Source organism: Phalaenopsis equestris, unplaced genomic scaffold (genome assembly GCF_001263595.1).
Source record: "Phalaenopsis equestris unplaced genomic scaffold, ASM126359v1 Scaffold000691, whole genome shotgun sequence".
In the NCBI taxonomy this organism is placed as follows: domain Eukaryota; kingdom Viridiplantae; phylum Streptophyta; class Magnoliopsida; order Asparagales; family Orchidaceae; genus Phalaenopsis; species Phalaenopsis equestris.
The window spans coordinates 206,314-224,642 of record NW_018165131.1 but is presented as its reverse complement, the minus strand read 5'-3'; the positions used below and the strand labels follow the sequence as shown (position 1 = coordinate 224,642).

Here is an 18,329-nt window from a genome sequence, read left to right as displayed (position 1 = left end):
AAATAAATATGAAAATTTAATACTTAAATAATGAATAATTAAAATAATAAATTTATTAAATTTTACACCCATATTTACTGTAGGTTCAAATTTTAAAAGGGTCGAAGTTAAGATAAATATAAGAACAAATTAATCGTACTCAAGGTGAGTACTTGTATTTTTAAACTATAGTAATAATTTGTTTCTTCTCAAATATGTTTGCAGTTGATGATATTTGTGGATGATTTATTCTAATTGAGATATTCTTTTCTTTATTTGTCATATTATTGTGAATGTCATAGTTATTCACTCATGCAATTTAGTGTAAATTTTATATAGTATTATTAAATGTGATGAGCACATATTTATGTTGACTGTTTGTATGTGCATGACTGACAATGATAGAACACCCATTGATGGTAGTGGGGAAGCACTAATGTACCTGAACACGTAAATAGAAAAGAATATTGACAATAATGTGTCTTAATTAACACAAATTTTTAAATGGTGTTTCTTATAATGGTTGTATAATTATGAAATGATATTAATATGATAATGATATAAATCCCTACAAATAACATCTTAAATATTTACATTGATTTATAAATAAGCTTAACTCACATGCATATTATTATTTTTTTCCTTGTATTACTTTAGTTTAGAAGTATGAATGTTCACTGACTCTTTAGCTCACAGTTATTTTAACTAACTTTTCATGTTCAATTAAATTATTAAAAGATGAGCTATAAACGAGAAAACATTTACAGAAGATAAACATCTATCAACAAGGTAATTATAAATTATATCGTTTTAATTTAATTTTTAGTTGCTTTTTCACCGTTAAATTAAGTGGTGAGTTAATATAAAAAATTTAATTCCCCCGTGTGACCGTCTATGCCCGCCTTGATTAATTCCAAGCCCCGGGTCAGGTCATAACAACCTCTTCCTGAGTTAGCATTTGATATGAATCTCCGAGCAGGATTAGGGCAATTTCTCCTCTACATTTAGAACAAGTTGTGGTGCATACCTTGATAGCATAGTGAACTCTGCTTCGTACTACATAGCTGATCGAACATTTTGCACCAACCTAATTAATTTATCTTGCATATGTCTCTTAACCGACAGTGGTACAAATCCATCTCTACAGATTCTCACAAAATTGTCCCACTGCACCAAGTTGCTACTTCTACCTCTAAACTTCTCATGTATCTACTTAGCCACCATCTTTTAGTTTTCACTTCAAAAGCAAAAGTGGTCAGTGCAACTCTCCTCTCTGATGAACAATACAATCCATCTAAAATCTTCTTCAATTTCAATAGTCAGTTTTCAGCTTCCACTAGCCCTCCTACTCCATCAAATAAATAAGGTCTCATATGCTGAAATAGTTTCAAGTATTTTTCCATTGGTACCCGTCCACTGCTACTAGTTTGAGATTGAGAATTCATAATAAACTAAGTCACGGTATTCATCATATCAGAAAATACATCAGCCCTAACGATGACATTCTAGAATATATCAGATTCTACATTATCATCTCTAACCTCTCCCTCATGATCATCCATAATTTTGAAATAACAACCATATAATTTATTAAACTCGATTAAAATTTTTAATTTCTATTATTTATAACTTAATTCAATCATCATATTGACTCTTTCAATAAGATTCATGTTATTTAATCTAAATCTCCTGCTCTTATCCCATTTTTATCATGACATAGCCCAAGGCTTGGAATTAATCAAGACGAGAATAGACGTTTGGACGATGATAATCAATTCTATACTACTTTATTTATATCACTAATAGTTCAAATATTTATGAAAAAGCCATTAAAGAAAATAATTTAATTAAGTAGAAATTTTTTATATTCTCGGTTGTTGTTCACACCTCTTATATACATTTCCTAATTTAATTAAGTAAAAAGTTTTTACCTTCTAGTTGTTTTTCTCACCTCTTATATATATTTGCTTATCTTCTATTCATTTTGTTCGAAAGCTTATAAACTAAAAATATATATTGAAAGAATATAATGAGTTATATAACCAGAACTAATCACACTTTTATAATAAAACAACCTCAGGGAAAAAAAATCAATATTCATGTTGATTTTTTCAGATCTCTATAGGAAATCTTAGAATATGCTAATCTTTCAAATTTATATAAGAAATCTATTAATACTCCCAAGATCATAATCGTATACTCCGCCTCTATTGTTGACCTCACTACTATAGACTATTTTTTGTTCTTCTAAGAGACCATGTTGCTCCCTAGAAACATGCGGTATCATGAGGTGGATTTTCTGTCATCTGCACAACTCGCTTAATGTCTACATGCCCATTCTTCATGAAGATCATCCTCTTCACTGGTGCACTCTTCACGTACCTCAAAATCTGATACATTACACCCATAAGACCCTTCTTTGGATCATGCATGTGCGGCTCACCACGCTCACTTCAAAAGAGATGTCAAGTTAAGTGTGACAGATAAATCCAACGACCCATCAAGCTCTGGTCCCTCTTACGATCAACCAGTTCTTCTGCCTCTGCACTCAACTTGATCTTCTGGTCAATTGAAGAGACTTCAGGTTTGCACCACAGCATGCATGTTTCGTTGAAGAGATCTAGTACATACTTTCTCTAGGACAAGATCATCTCCTCTGGTCCACGTGGCACTTCAATCACAAGAAAGTATTTGTGTTGTCCAAGATCTTTCGCCTTAAATTTATTGCCCAATCTAACATTTAATTGGGCAATCTGTGGCTCATCATCACTGATGAAAATGATGTCATTATCATACAAAGCAAGGATAATGATGTAACATTTATTTTATCAAAAGAACACTGTATGGTCAACATTGATTTGTTGATATCTCATGTCCACCATAGTCATTCTAAACTTGTCAAATCAAGCTTGAGGAGACTACTTCAAGCTATACAATGACTTTCAAAGCCTACAAACTTATCCCACTGTCTGGATTGTATTGAATCCTGGCGGTATCACCACATATACCTCTTTTAGTAACTCACCATGAAGAAATGCTTTTCACATCAAGTTGGTGTAATCTCAACCCACCATTCACTACCAGAGAAACAAGTGACCTCACCGTGCTCATCTTTGCTACCGGTGCACAGGTTTCGTCGTATTCAATGTCATATGTTTGAATTTACTTTTTTGCCACTGGGGCATTGTACACTCCACATTCTATTTTGGAGTTTGTTTCATTATGAAGATCTACTTGCACCTGACTCTCTTTTTCCCCGTTGGTAGTGCACTATTTCCTATGTTCCGTTTTTATTGAGAGCCCCAAGCTCTTCATGCATAGTCGCTTATCATTTGGGATCCTCCTTAACAACCTGCCAACACTTTGATATAGAGATGGTGCCAAGGATGCAATGAATGCTCCATATAAAGGTGATATGTTAGAATATGAAATAAAGTTAGCAATGGCATGTTCCCACCCATACCGATCAGGAGGATATCCCGCATTGCTGCAAGAGGTTCTCCTTAAAGTTGTGGGGTTAGGAGAAGAGGGAGGAGGAATCATACTTGGGGATTCTGAGTCGGAGGTAGATAGTGTTGGTGTTACAAAGTTGGGGAAGACCTCTACAAGGGACTTACTGACAAATGTCGCACTGCAGGAACTGTTCCCTTATTTTGCTTCATTCTCCGTATTACACCCTTAACTGACATTCAGCCTGAATCCCACCACCTCTGAGATCATTTTCCTCATTTTCTAGTTCCTCAGCTGATTCATCTCACATCACAGGACAAAACATTGCTCCCATGTGTACTACACTCTCACCATTTCTACTCGCCCCCCTTACCTCATATCACTAGTATCTTATGAGTCACTAAAGGGTAAGATCACCTCCTGAGTTTAGTACCGTTCAAATTCTCAAAATGACACATCTATGCTTACAAACAGTCTATTCTCTATCGGGCTCCAGTAAACATACTTTTTTGTGTAACAGAATAACCTACGAATGTAAATTTCACATCTCAGGGATCCGGCTTCCCAAAACAAACACCTTCAATGAAGGGATCCCACTATTATCTCGTTCCAACATCAGATAAAGAAACTTTCAATCAAACACCTTGGAGAGTATCCTATAGATAAATTGAGCAGTTGTCAAACCCGATTGCCCCCATAAAGGTTTTGGGACATTCATTGCAATCATTATGCTTCGGGCTACCTCTAGAAGGTATCTATGTTTCCTCTCTGCTACTCTGTTTTGGGTCAGTGTATATGAAAATGTTATTTGATATTGTATCCCTTGAGCTGACAAGTATTCCTCAAATATTTTATTGCTATACTATATCTCATTATTAGACCTCAATGCATTGTCTATTGCGCCATAGTGAGTCTATATTGTCTTATAGAAATCTTTAAAGCAAGCAAACATATCACCCTTATTTTTCATCAAATGTAACCAAGTAACACGAGAAAAACAATCAATAAATGTGATAAAATAACGATAATCATGCATAGAACTTGTAGAGCAATGTCCTCAAACATCAGAATGTATCGAGTCAATGACACCAGAACTTCTATTCCAAGAACTGATATAGAGCTTCTAATAAGTTTTTCAAACTCACAAGCCTCACAAAATTTTTTTTTATTTATTTACATTCATATAAAGAAGAATACAACCGACTCAATAAACTAAAAGAACATCTCATGCATCTGTGTGTAGCAGCAGCAAATCCTCTACACTCCCATGTTCTCCCACTCCAACACTCTATACCATAGATGTCAAAGCAGAGTTCATCCCCTCTCGGTCAAAGTACCAGAGTCCACTATGCTACAGTCTAATCCCAAGTGTCCGACCCGTTCCTTTCTCTTGGAATGTCACCTTAGGGATATATAAAAAAAATAACATATTTTAATTAGAGAATAATGACATTAATAGGAAAAAATTCACTGGAATAAAACATGCAAAACATTGAACAAAGTCATATAATTGACATCCCTTACTATACCCTTACCAACTACAAGTTATGTTGTACCATCAACAGCATATATGTTCACTAGCAATACTAGAGTATAGGAAAAAAACTCTCTAGCAGTACCTATCACATGTGCAAATGCACCAAAATTTACTATCTATTCTGATGATCTTGTAGTGGAAATAGAGGCAAGAGCATGTATAACATAATTACCTTTGTCAGAGTGAGCATATGCGGAAACGTTACCCCTTAATGATGATTGGTTAAAAACATCCTCAATCGCATCTCCTGCTGCTTTCGGTTTCCTCTTGAACAAATCCAGACACTCGCGATCCTTATTGTTAAAAACCACACCTATCTCTCCCTCCTCTGCTACCATCAAAATTGTCTGGTAGCCTCCTTTTCCACCTTGTCGACCACCACCCTGTCCATATCCTCCCATCTCTCTCTTTTTATGTGGCCTAGGTCAAGTCTTACTCAAATGTCCAACTTCACCACAATTGTAGCACTTGCGAGTCTCCCCCTGGAAACCTATCATACCTGAGCTCGAGGCAGCCAAAGCTGATCGTGCACCAAATTGGCTCATAGTGTTGCTTCATGTGACTCTAGTCCTGTATCACCACAACAACGACCTCATCCTGTGAAGCGATAGTTGCCTGAGATAGGAGGACTGATCTCCTCTGATCAAAAGTAAGGCTTATATGGGTCAGAAACTTCATATTCCTCATCTATGTAAAGATCTCTCATTTCTTGCACTCTGAATCGCCACAGCTCGACATTAGTTAGAAGTGATCAAGAGTTATCTACAGCTGCTCCAGTTCTATGGTGTATTCCTTAGTCGATCTATCATCTTGTACCTTTGCTTCTATCTCTAGTTGAATCTACTCTCATGTAGATTTCAGTCTCAGCATAGATTCTCTTCAACTTTACTCAGATGTCCTTCACCTTTCAAATGTTATCCAGTAATGAAGCAATCAATGGAATCATCGACTTGAGAAATCAGATATAAAGTAAAGCATGTGTGGTACTCCACTCGTCCCCTTCAGCACTGTCACACTCTGTCTCAATCTTGACTCCCACTAGATACCCTATAGTCTCTTCCTTACTATAGCAGTCTCGATCCAACGCGACTAACTCAAATATGTGGCAGGTGCATCAAGCTTCAATTTTACGAGAGGGAGATCTAGCTTCACCTGCATCAGAGTATGTGCTGAAGTGGTGGCTCCCATCGAAATACTAGCTCCTTGTATGAGCTCGACCAAAACTTTCAGAACTTCAGGATCTAGCTTTCCTAGAAGCTTCAATCCTTTAACTCCTACACAATTTCCGTCTCTTGACATCCTCGAACATAAAAATCAAAGTCTAAATCACACAAATTTTGATACACCGTCTCTGTAAGCCACGATCACTTCACGATTTCGACGCCACAGTTCTCTAGAAGCCGCAATCCTATTACTACGGACGGGATCGAAGTGCAGAAGGACTGTCGGTTACCGCCTCGTCACAACTCTGGACGTGATCTCTATCATAGCCTCCTGCTTTTTTACAAGACAAATCAACCTTGAAGATGTAAGCTTCCGGTGTCTCATTCTAGTGGATACAAAGCAAGCAAAGAACAGTGGCGATTCGAGGCTAACCAGCTTCCTCAATCCAAAAATCTCAACATATTTCACCAAAGGCTTCTTCACCTCCTCTGTGGGCACAAGGACACTAAGTGCGCCATTCTCAATTGTCGCCTTTACATTTGCGTTCTCTAGCAGTCGGAATCCGTGCTCTGTGGGCACAAGGACACTAAGTGCGCCATTCTCCTCTGTGGGCACAAGGACACTAACTGCTACAACGAGGAACTTACCACTGCTGCGCTCGATTCGATGTCAGTGATCGCTCTTCTCTTCCTGCTCCTTCCTCTCACCGCTGATCTAAAGTACGTTGCCTTCCACAACCAAACTTAGTTCGCGCGACCCAGCCGGCTCTGATACCAAATAAAACGTATTGTTCAAAAACCTAATATGTTCATTCATAACATGGGCTTGAATAGGGAATTAAAATGTTTTACAAATAAACCTCTAAACTTCTTTAATATTCCCCTTTTACCAATAGGACCCTAAATATGACCCGAATTTCAACATGAGGAAACCCTTCTTGAAACTGAAAATTTGAATAGCAATGCAAATGCAGCTTCCAGTATATCATAAGCTTTAACTTTGCCATAAGTGAGCAGTACCCTCTCTAAATAACGGCGAAAGCACTCCATTAATTACGTCATAATTGCTCTTGCATTACAATTTTCTCCATACTGGGAGTCATAAATGATAAAAATACAACACAACAAACTATATACACTGATGTCAAAGCATAGTAAGACAAACTAAAAAGATGAATAGGGACGTTCTTAAATAATATTTGAAGTGTTGTCTAGGATATTAAGCATTGGCAACAATTTTAAGTTTAATCCACACAACAATCAAAAGAATAGGAATTAATTGGAGATTAAAAAAAAATGCTACCATCCTTAGAAGCATGTGTAGTCATGGTAAAAAGGACTTGATGACTAAAAGAAGAGAAAATAGAGCTCAAATTGAAATCTCGGCATGTCATGTAAATGAAAGGGAAGTAACAAAGTACAAGGAAAAGGTGAACTGCAGTAGTTATGCCAAAATTAAAAAACCACAGAATAAGAATAATTTAACCATTCATAAACTATCTTCATTCGTATTAGATAACATGTATCAGCAACATACAGAAAGGATAGTTCCAAGCTGAAATAACCAGCACAACACCAAGTGGCTCGGGTACAATCTCTGCCGAGGAGGGGAAGGTCGTTAGCATGCTTGACACCTGCATGCCAGTAGTCAGAGCCTGCAAGTCATGGTTGAACCCAGATACACAAACAAAAACTACATCTCCCTTACGTAGTAAAAATTCTAACCCCATTTATGAAGTGATTACCTTCTCAGGTTTCATCCAGTGCTGCAATTCTTTTACAGCCAATGTGCATGAAGACTTTGCAATTGAAATCTGCCATACGCAAAAAAAAGATATCAATGGAACTGAAATGGCCTCAGCTAAGAAAAAAAATAATATGGGCCTTGCTGTGTCCTAAAAAATTAACAGTGATAAAAAATGAGTACATCTTAGCTTGCAAGGAGATCGCACATACCATAAAAATAAATAGACAGTTGCACGGGACACATTGTTGAAAAAAATATACTAATCTACGCATGAAATTATAAAGTTTTCAGAAGACAAAGTATGTGAATATTGCTTTATGGCTAGTGTGGGCATCAAATTATGGTGGGAATCAGAGTTTGTTTATTAAGGCTAGCATTAGATGGTAGACTAGGCGGGTATCAATGTACATCAGTGATGGGAGATGTAGCATATACCAATGTAGTTTAATGCAGAGTCTCACTGTCAGTAGACAGTGCTTTAGATTTCTCTACAAATTGTACATTTTTTTCAGGATTAAATATGAAATTAAAAAAAAGGGAGACCTAGGATTTATTAATTTGAAAGAGAACTTTAATCCTTATCTAAAAGAATAGAAATTATTTTTTAAAAAAATTACCTTCATTTCATTGATGACAGGCCTATAAGTGCCTTACAAGTTACAATCCCTACACTTTATCTATTTATAATATGATCCTACATTAGATACAAATCTCAACAATCCCCATCAAGATGGGTAAACGATATTCACTACGCCCATCTTGTCACATAACCTAGACAAATCTAATGAGCTAAGCCCTTTGATGAGGCAGTCAGCCAAGTGCTCTCCAGTGACTATATGACATAGCTCCAGTAGTCCATTATTCAGCTTTTACCTGATGAAGAACCATCAATCTCCACATGTTTGATTCTATCGTGTTGCACCAGGTTATTAGCAATGTTGATTGTCGACTTGTTGCCACACCACAACTTCATTTGAGTTCCTTGATCCACATTGAGTTCAACAAACAATGTTTTTAGCCACATCATCTCAGCAACTCCTAATTTCATTGTCGTATAATCTATTTCTGTTGTTGACCTTGCTGCAACTGGTTGTTTCTTGCTCTTCCACGAGTCCAAGTTGCCACCAACAAACATGCAGTATCCTGTTGTGAATCGTCTGTCATCAGCACAATTTGTCAGGTCAGGATTACGAAAGCCCTCAAAATCTACATGTCCATTCTTCAAAAATATCAACCATTTTCTTGGTGCACCCTTCAGATACCTCAGAATCTGATACACTGCCATCCATATGACCCTTTCTTGGATTATGCATGTAGCACCTCACCACACTTATTACAAAGAAAATATCGCGTAGAATGTGGCACAAATAGATCAGGCGGCCCACCAGCCTCTAGTACCCTCTCACGATCAGTCAATTCTCCTGCCTCTATACCGAGCTTGACCTTCTGATCAATTGGAGAGGCTACAGTTTTGCACCTCGCATACCTGCCTTCATGAGAAGATTCAATACATACCCTCTCTCCCTTCAGGTCCATGGGCCACTTCAATCCCAAAAAGGTACCTAAGTTGTCACAGATCCTTTACCTCAAAGCTTCCACAATCTTCCCTTCGATTGAGCAATCTCTGCATCATCATCACAAGTGATAATTATATCATCTACATATACAGCAAGTATGGTAGTGTGACAATAATGTTGTCGAAGGAATGTTGTGTGGTCTGCATTGATATGTTGATAACTCATGTCAAGCATCGAGATTCTAAACTTGTCAAACCAGGCTCTAAGAGACTGTTTCAAGTAATATAACGAATTCCTGAGCCTACACATCTTGCCCACTCTCTGGGACGTATTGAATTCTGGTGGCACTCAATATATACCTCCTTCAGTAGCACCCCATGAAGAAAAGCATTCTTCACATTCAATTGGTCGAGTTTTCATCCACCATTCACTGCCAAAGAAGCCAATGTCCTAACTATGCTCATCTTTGCGACTGGTGCAAAATTTTTTTGGTAGTTAATGTCATATGTCTGACTATATCATTTTGTCACTAGTCGTGCTCTCTCCACCTTCCCTTGTGGAATTTAGCTTACTGTAAAGATCCACTTGCATCCTACTGTCTTCTTATCTGCTGATAGTAGTAAAATCTCCTATGTTCGGATTTTAGACAGAGCTCTAAGCTTTTCATGCATCGTCGTTTTCCACTTGGAATATTTTTTAGCAACCTACCAACACTTTGGAATAGAGACAAAGTTCAATGATGCAACAAATGCTTCATGCAAAGGTGAGATGTTAGAATATGAAAAAAACATCGCAATGTCAAGTTCCTGCATTGCTACAAAAGATTTCCCTTAAAGCTAGGGGAGTAGAAGTGGATGAAGGATGAATAATATCACATGAGAGCTTTGAATAAAAGGTATTTTGTAGGTGTCTCAAGAGTTGGGGAAGACCAAGACAAGGGACTTGTTAGCACTGCAAACTCAGTTCCCTCAGTCTGCTCTTCCTCCGTGTATATACCCTTAACTCAACTTGAGCCTGAATCCCACCACCTCTAGGGTCAATCTCCTAGATTTTCATCTTCTCAGTTAATTCATCCCACATTATGGGACATGACATTGCTCTCCCTTGCCCTACTCCATCACCACTACTACTCACTCTTTATTGCCTCATATCTCAGTATTTGTTGAGTCACTGAATGATGAATTCACCTTCAGAGTGTAGTATGATTCAAACTCTCTAAATGACACATCCATACTCACAAAAAGACTCTTATCATGTGGACTTTAAGACATAAAATCCATCTGAGTAGCAGAATAACCCACAAACACACATTTTACAACCCTTAGATCCAACTATCCTACAGATGGTCGGTTATCTTTCATAGAGTACAGATATCTAAATGCCTTCAATGAAAAGATCACATTATTACCTCCTTTTAACATCTGACAAGCAGACATCCACTCCAGCATTTTTAAGGGCATCCTGTTAATCAATTGAGCAGTTGTCAACATTGTTTGCTCCCATAAGTGTTACGGGGCATTCATTGTCATCATCATGTTCCAGACTACCTCTAGAGAATTTTGATTCTTCCTCTCTACTACTCAATTTTGTGTAGGTGTGTATGGGCATGTGGTTTAGTTTTGCATCCCATGAGCTAGCAAGTAAAAACTCAAATGCTTTGTTGATATATTTTGTCCCATTATCAGATTTTCGTGCCTTCACAATTGCACTATCTTGAGTATAAATTGCCTTGTGAAAATCTTTAAAGCAAGCAATCACTTCTCTCTTCAATTTCATCAAGTATATTCTGGTAACACGAGAAAAATAAACGTAACAAACTATCTTACTTAACTAAACCTATTATTAAATATTAGATTTCTTAATTAAGAATAAATAAACCTTACATTTATCTCAATTATCTCGATCTCTTTTGCATAAATTTTGATCTCAATCTCCCTTCAATTTGAGATCTTACTAAATTCAATCAAATTTTCAAATGCACTTAGAATTAAAATTTAAAGAATAAACTTATATATAATTCATTAATTAAATTATAATATAAATCAAAATTTACCTCTTCCTGTAGAAAATCTTCTCTGCATGTGATGCTCGTCTCCCTGCCCGCACGCACGAGCCTTCTCATTCCACTTTTCTTCTTCCTGCACGCAGCACAGTGTCATGGATCTCGCCTCCTTCCTCTTCTTCGATGAGACGTAGAACCAAGCACGACAACACATGAGCCTCTTTCCTTCTTTCTTCTTTGAACTCAGCTTAACTCTAGTATTGTATGTGTGAGGTTGTCTCCTACTCCATTTGGCTAGGGCACAGCGTTGTCTCCTCCTTCAGCTTCGCATCAAAGCGTCACTCCCGACACTGCCTCCAGAGGAAACAAGTGCCTTTCCTTCAAGCATTGAGTTGCTCAACTCCTCCCTCTTCTGCCGCCCATGATCGATCAAGTGTGATAAGCACGACCGGGAAAAGTCACATGATCCTTCTCCTCACTTTCATCTCCTTCAGCTTCTTCTTTCTTCTCGCCTGTTGTCTCTCATTCTCTAACTCTATCTCTCACTTGCTCGTTCTATGTAAGCTAAAAATGAAAGGGCTAAGAGAAGCCCCCTGGACTTCACTTAAATGAACCACATCAACGATTAATTAGAATCAACACATTTATTTATAAATTACATTTTTTAATTTTTTATTTATTAAAATTACAATTTTTACAATCTCCCCTTCTTATAAAATTTTGTCCTCAAAATTTAAAAATATTAGCATAAGAGTAAACATGCCTTAACTAAAGAGTTAAGGGATATCTTTCTTGCATGTTAGAAGCTTTCCCCCAAGTAACATCCTTCTCCGATTTGTGCTTTCATAAAATTTTTACAAATGAAATCTCTCTATTACATAGTTTTTTCACATCATAATCCAAAATCTTTCAGGCTTCTCAATAGAGGTTAAATCAGGTTGTATATTAATTGAGTCTGCTAAATTAGATACTTGTTTTTACACAATTAAGAAAAAATACAAGTGTTAAGAAAAACCATCGTATTCTTGCTATGGTAGTCATAAACAATGGTTGGCCATAGGTCGACAACAACAGACAATTACAACAAGTAGTGGTCGACAATTGGGGATAGACAGAGATCGACGGTAGTTTGTAACTATAGAGGCCGGTAGTTATCATGTCTAAAATATGGGTGTTAAACGTTAAGCCTGTAACTGGGATGCGACGTTTGCAAATAAGGATGATTGTCAGTGGAAAGGGGCCAACAATGATCGACGGTGGTTGGCAGCTACGAAGACCTGGAGTTATCATCGGATTTTTAGTCCAAAACGGTCAATGAAATTTTTCTTCTTCTCCTCCCCCTCAAGTAAAGAGAGAATCTATTTATAGATTTTTGGGGAGGAGTATTTTGGTCATTTGGTGTATAACTTCCCCAATCTCCAGATCGAATGGTTTATATTGATCCTTCTTGATTATAGATGATTTTTTATGATTTAAATGTCTTAATAACTCTGAATTTAACAATTTTAGGCACATTATATTCATATCAACGAGACGCTCGATTTAATTAAAATTAAATAAAATTTGGAGATCATTTGACCTTTCAAATGACGATCGAAAATCTCTGAATACGCTTCAATTGATTGATTTGGCCTTGATTGGACCTGAATTGACACAACTTTGATATTATCGAGTTCGTCTGGTCGAACAGTCAATTTGACTATAAACTTGCAGAAATCAAGGCCCCGAATGATATTGAATTTGAAAATGAAATGTTTATTGTTCAACAATGCAACGAGATTCATGCTAGATGATAAATATTTGTTGTTGGCTTATATGTATGTATGTATACATGTGTGTGTGTATATATATATATATATTATTGTAATAATTTTGGAGTTTACATGTTGTATAGTAATTTCAGGAAAAAAAATAATTTTATATTCTATAGTTTGTAGAAAGGAGCTACTTTCCAACAACCTAAATGTTGAGAATGCTTATCTAATTTTGAAGGATTAAATCAATAAATTGATAAAACATTTTAATAGATACAATTATATTTAATCAATAAATAGTTTAGATTTTTATTAAACTTAGCAAATTTTATAATCAAATTAAAAAATATATATAATAATTGAAGTTAGAATATTAAAATTAGATTTAAGTCTATTTTTAATTTTTACTAAAATATTTAATTAAATTTCATATTTACATTAATTAAAGATGGAATGAATCAATAAAAGACTACCTATACAAGATTTGATAGATGCAACTTCTACTTTTATATATTAAGCACGGGAAGACTCCGTGGAGGAAGAAATTTTTCTGTCAACCTCTTTGAAATATTCAGTGCATATTTCCTCCATCCCAAGATAGTCAGAAATAGTATTGACCTAAGAAGGTGCGATTGTGCGCCAAACTAATAAAATTTACTTTTAAATCTCTTCTGATTTTCAGAAAAAAAAATAATTTATCCATTCATTTTGACAATTGCGCCCTCTTCTTGTCGGTCCATTAGACTATTTTGAGGATTACCTGATTTGAATTTTGATACTTAAAATTGTCATGAATAATGATGCACAAACTTATTACAATTTCAATGGAGTATATTATTATTCTTCAGTTCGCGCAAGCACACGTTCATTTACTTTGAAATCTTCATATTTCCTCTAAATTTAAGCTCCATGACACCGTGTCTTGCTTCAAATAGTCTGAAATAGCTAGGGCTCGTATGATTTACTTGAAGCTAGTAAATATATTTTTAAACATAGTCAAATTTGCTAAATCCAGCATCGATAATACAGCAGTAGTAGTTGTATTATCACAGGCATGCAATAGATGAAAATAAATTATCATAATCTAAAGTCATGGTTCTAAACTAGCAGTCACCAAAAAGCAAAAGAAAAACTTAGCTGCAGCTTTTAAATTATGAAAATCAGAAACTGTGAACCCTCAGTACATAGCAGATAAGCACTGATTTCCTTGCTATTAATCATCCCAACTCACTTCAATATAAATGAAAACGAGTAAAACCCAAATTTGAAGAGAAAAAATGGCGAAAAAATAAAAAGAGAAAAAGAAAAACAAAACCTAGATTCCAGAACTAACGCTTCCTCCACCTATGAAAACAAATCCGAGCAGAACAATAAAAAAACAAAAGGCGAAAAAATCGAAACAGGCAAAAAATAGTCGAACCTCGTGGACAAAAGACTCGAGACGGGGCTTCGAAAGATCGGCGTGAAGCGCATTCAAGATCTCATCTTCCTTCTCGTCGATCATCCTAATGATCCCCTTCAACTGAGAAATCCTCCAGGCGTAGCTCCTCGTCTTTCCCGAACTAAAGCTCTCTCGTAGACTCTTCACCAACTCGCCAGCTCTCTCTACATTGATAGGTTGCTGCTCTTCTTCGCCCATGTCGTCTCCTTCGCTGTAGAAGGACGGAAAAGAGGCGCTGCCTTTCGGAGGAGAAAAAGGAAGAGAAGACAAACGAGGTTGCTTTGTGAAATGATAGAACGGAACTTTTTATATCGCGATGAATGATATGCGCGTCGTCCTTTTTGACTTACCGGTTTATTTGAACTTGGGTTCGGCGCAGTGAGTTTGGCAATTGATAAATTTTTTATGGGCTTCTACGTTCAAACTACATAATTTTTATTTATTTATATATTTAATATTTATATCACAACACTTAAATTCTTGAGGGCATTTACATTATACACCAACCAACTTTATGTATTTATAAATCTAACACTTAAAATTTCATTATACATGTATTCCACCAAAATTTTTAAAATCACATAAAAAATATCAACTTTTTAACTCCTAATAAGTGAGACCTATTTTCATGCATAGAAAAGGACATATGAAAAATCAAGTTTAAGTATTAGATAAGTAAATACATAAGAATTAAGTGGCATGTGTGTAAATCTTTCAATATGTAATATTATGTAAAAATATCATTTGTGTTGTGTTGTGTGCGAGAGATAATTTAATGTATTAGCATTACACGAAGATTCAGCACATACAAATAATTGGGAGGTTGTTGGGGTAAATATAGGAATTTTTTACATGAAAAAAAATCACAAGGTCTAGCCAAGTTAAAGTAATTCTTTGTGGGTGTGTGAGTACAAGGATGCAACTTTTTATCACACATGGGAGAGTGAAGTTATTATGTTATATCAGATACAACACTTATCGGTTACTGTATAGAATAATATAGGTGTTGGGAAAAATCATCGTTTTTTGACTACAACGGTCTTAAGCAGTGGTTGTCACTAGCCAGCGGTCACGACGACAATGTTGAAAGTGGTCGACAACTACAGAGGTTGAAAGTTACCTTTAGGTCTTCAGTATGGGTTTAACACATTACATGCATATTTGGGATGGGACGATTATAAGAAGGGGTCTCCAGCAACAGGAGATCACCTACGCCAAGCGGGACGGGCAACAGTGGTTAACGACTATGGAGGTCTGAAGTTATCGCTGTATTTTTAGTACATAATAGCTATGAAACTCCTCATCTTACCTTTTTTTCTCAAATGAAAGAAAAGGGTCTATTTATAGCATCTATGAAGGGGCATTTTGAACTTTTAGAGAATTAACCTCTCTAACTATTTGATTGAACGACACGTTTTGATCGTACTTAATTATAGCCATTTTTTAATAATTCAAGTGCTTTGATTATCTAAGAATTGAGTGATTTTAGGCTCATTGAATTTCTCTCATCGTGATGCTCGATTTGAATCTAAATATGTCAAATTTGGTGTTAATTTGACCATCCAATTAACAGTCCAAAGCCTCTAAATGTGCTTCATTAACTTGATCTAACCTTCATTCGACTTAGATTGATCCAACTATGGCATCATTGGGATCGTCTCATCGAGACGATCCGTTTGTCTATAAACTTGTTGAGATCAGGGTTGACATGATCTTGAATTTGACTTTATAATATTTATTGTTCAAAATGCATCAAGATAAATGCTAGATGATAAAAATTTCTTAATGACCATCAATTTTCCCCTAATTTTTTACCAATATTTTTATCGTTTGAAAATATAAGTTATTATGAGAAAATCCACATAATTTCAGATATCTCAAAAACTTGTACATTGAATTGAAAAGAAAATCACTGACAATGGTGCTTCATGGAGCTCTAGAAAAAAATCACAATTGAGTTCAGAATGCAGTAAAATGGTGAAGAAGGCATTTCTGAAAAATGTACTTGATCTTGTCTTTGTTGGCACTATCAATAACAGTCATATGTATTTAGGCGCATAGGCATGTATGTATCAGAGCATATGGTCTATACGAGGAAATGAGTAGAATTTTGTGTTTAAGGATGTAATGGGGTACATAAGTAAGTACGAACATGACCATGAGCATAATAATGTGTGTGGGGGCAAGCAGATGCACATACGGGTGCACACATGGGAACATTAGCTTGCACGGGCATATGTAAGTGTGCAAGCGCAAGCACATAAGTGCAGGAACATGTGTGCATGCCCACATGGGAGTGTGGTAGTGATAGTGTGGCAAACATGGGTGGGCTTCGGGGCGGCGCGATGGCGTGGGTCGGGTTAGAGCACGTGGTCTGCAGAGTAATTATGTAGGTTGGGTCGATGGTCATGGGTTGGTGTGGTGGTTGATTGGTGAATCGTATCAGTAGAGGGTTGTGAAATGTTTGCGCATATCTTAGCATGTCATTGTGAACACACCTGTGCGCCTACTAGTGCTTTTTAGAACAAATTTTCAAATCTTTGAATTTTGTAGACTAAATTCTAAATTTTTGTCTATAAATAGGTCATTTGGAGGGGGGAGGGAGAGAGAAAGAGAGAAATCACATTACTCTTCCACTGATCAAAGTGTCTCCTAGGCTACTGTTGCCTCTCCCCCCATATGTTATTGTTATCTTTTCTAACATAGGTTGTAGTTGCCTCCCTCAATGTGGGCTTTTGTTACCTCCCCAGAGTAGGCTATTGTTGCCTTCCCTAAAATGGGTTATTATTTCCTCCTCTGACATAGGTTGTTGTTGTATTTTTGAACTTTGGTTCTTTCTTTGTTTTAATGGGATATTCTTGATGCTTGATTTTCCTTAGAGATCCTAATGTTTAGAGACGTTCACCCCCTGAATGTCACATAAAGTATCAAAATCATGACGAGGGGGTATTAATAATAACTAAAGATGATTTGATACTTTTCTAACAAAAAATTTCACTTTTTAAATGATGTTGTGGTTAGGTTGCTATCATCTAATCAAGCATGTTCGCCTCCACTTTGATACATGATAAATTACAAGGTGAATTTGCACATCAACCAAAAATTTACACTAGTGCGTGAGTTTATAAATTTTATATTAATTATCAAGGTTAGCATTTCGTAGTTCTCTTGTTGGTCCAAGATGATTGTTGTCGTGTTGATCACATTCTATAAAAACATGAGACTAAGTTAATATTGGTTGTCTTAATCTAGATTGATTGCTTTGTTAGTGATGTGTATGGTCATATATCTTTCAAAAGCAAAAATATTTGATATTTGCATGAAGGATCCAATTGCCAGATTTTTCTTCACAGTTTGGCTAGGGATTTTGTCAAAGTCAAGAAAAACTATAGGAGCTCCATATTGGTTTCTATGTGTCGGCACTATTTTTGGTGTGGGGTTTGCCCGTAAGAAGCTGTCGGTCATCGGAATTGAAATCCCGTTGCCCGCTTCGGAAGGACGTTTTAAAAAATTTAGTTTTGAAAAAGATGAAGTCAAACTGACCCCATAATTTTCATAGTTTAGATGAAAGAGCACTTTATCTCAAATCATGTATCTATCCCGAAGGATGAACGCAAGAATTGAGAGTGAGGCTCAATCAAGTAAACTAAAGAAAGTTATGACATCCGGTTGGTCTGCGAAACCAATATATTGGCCGACAAATTCCCCTATTTAATATAAGGAATTAAATAGGGTTTAT

The 18,329-nt window shown here is 36.3% G+C and overlaps 1 protein-coding gene across 2 annotated transcripts in view; it reads right to left on the bottom strand.

The window, feature by feature from the left end:
* Nucleotides 1-14,887, bottom strand: part of LOC110030263 (aldehyde dehydrogenase family 3 member H1-like) — a 47,832-nt gene extending 32,945 nt beyond the window's left edge. The window contains exons 1-3 of one of the 2 annotated variants that reach the window (XM_020732892.1): nucleotides 14,570-14,887; nucleotides 7,875-7,943; nucleotides 7,687-7,763 (exon numbers count right to left, since the gene is read on the bottom strand). In XM_020732892.1, the coding sequence (XP_020588551.1) occupies nucleotides 7,687-7,763; nucleotides 7,875-7,943; nucleotides 14,570-14,788 (365 nt within the window). In that variant the 5' untranslated portion in view covers nucleotides 14,789-14,887. Of the gene's footprint in view, nucleotides 1-7,666; nucleotides 7,764-7,874; nucleotides 7,944-14,569 lie in introns of both variants that reach the window. The other variant, XM_020732891.1, reaches the window with a different exon arrangement.
* Between the last annotated feature and the right edge of the window lie 3,442 nt (nucleotides 14,888-18,329).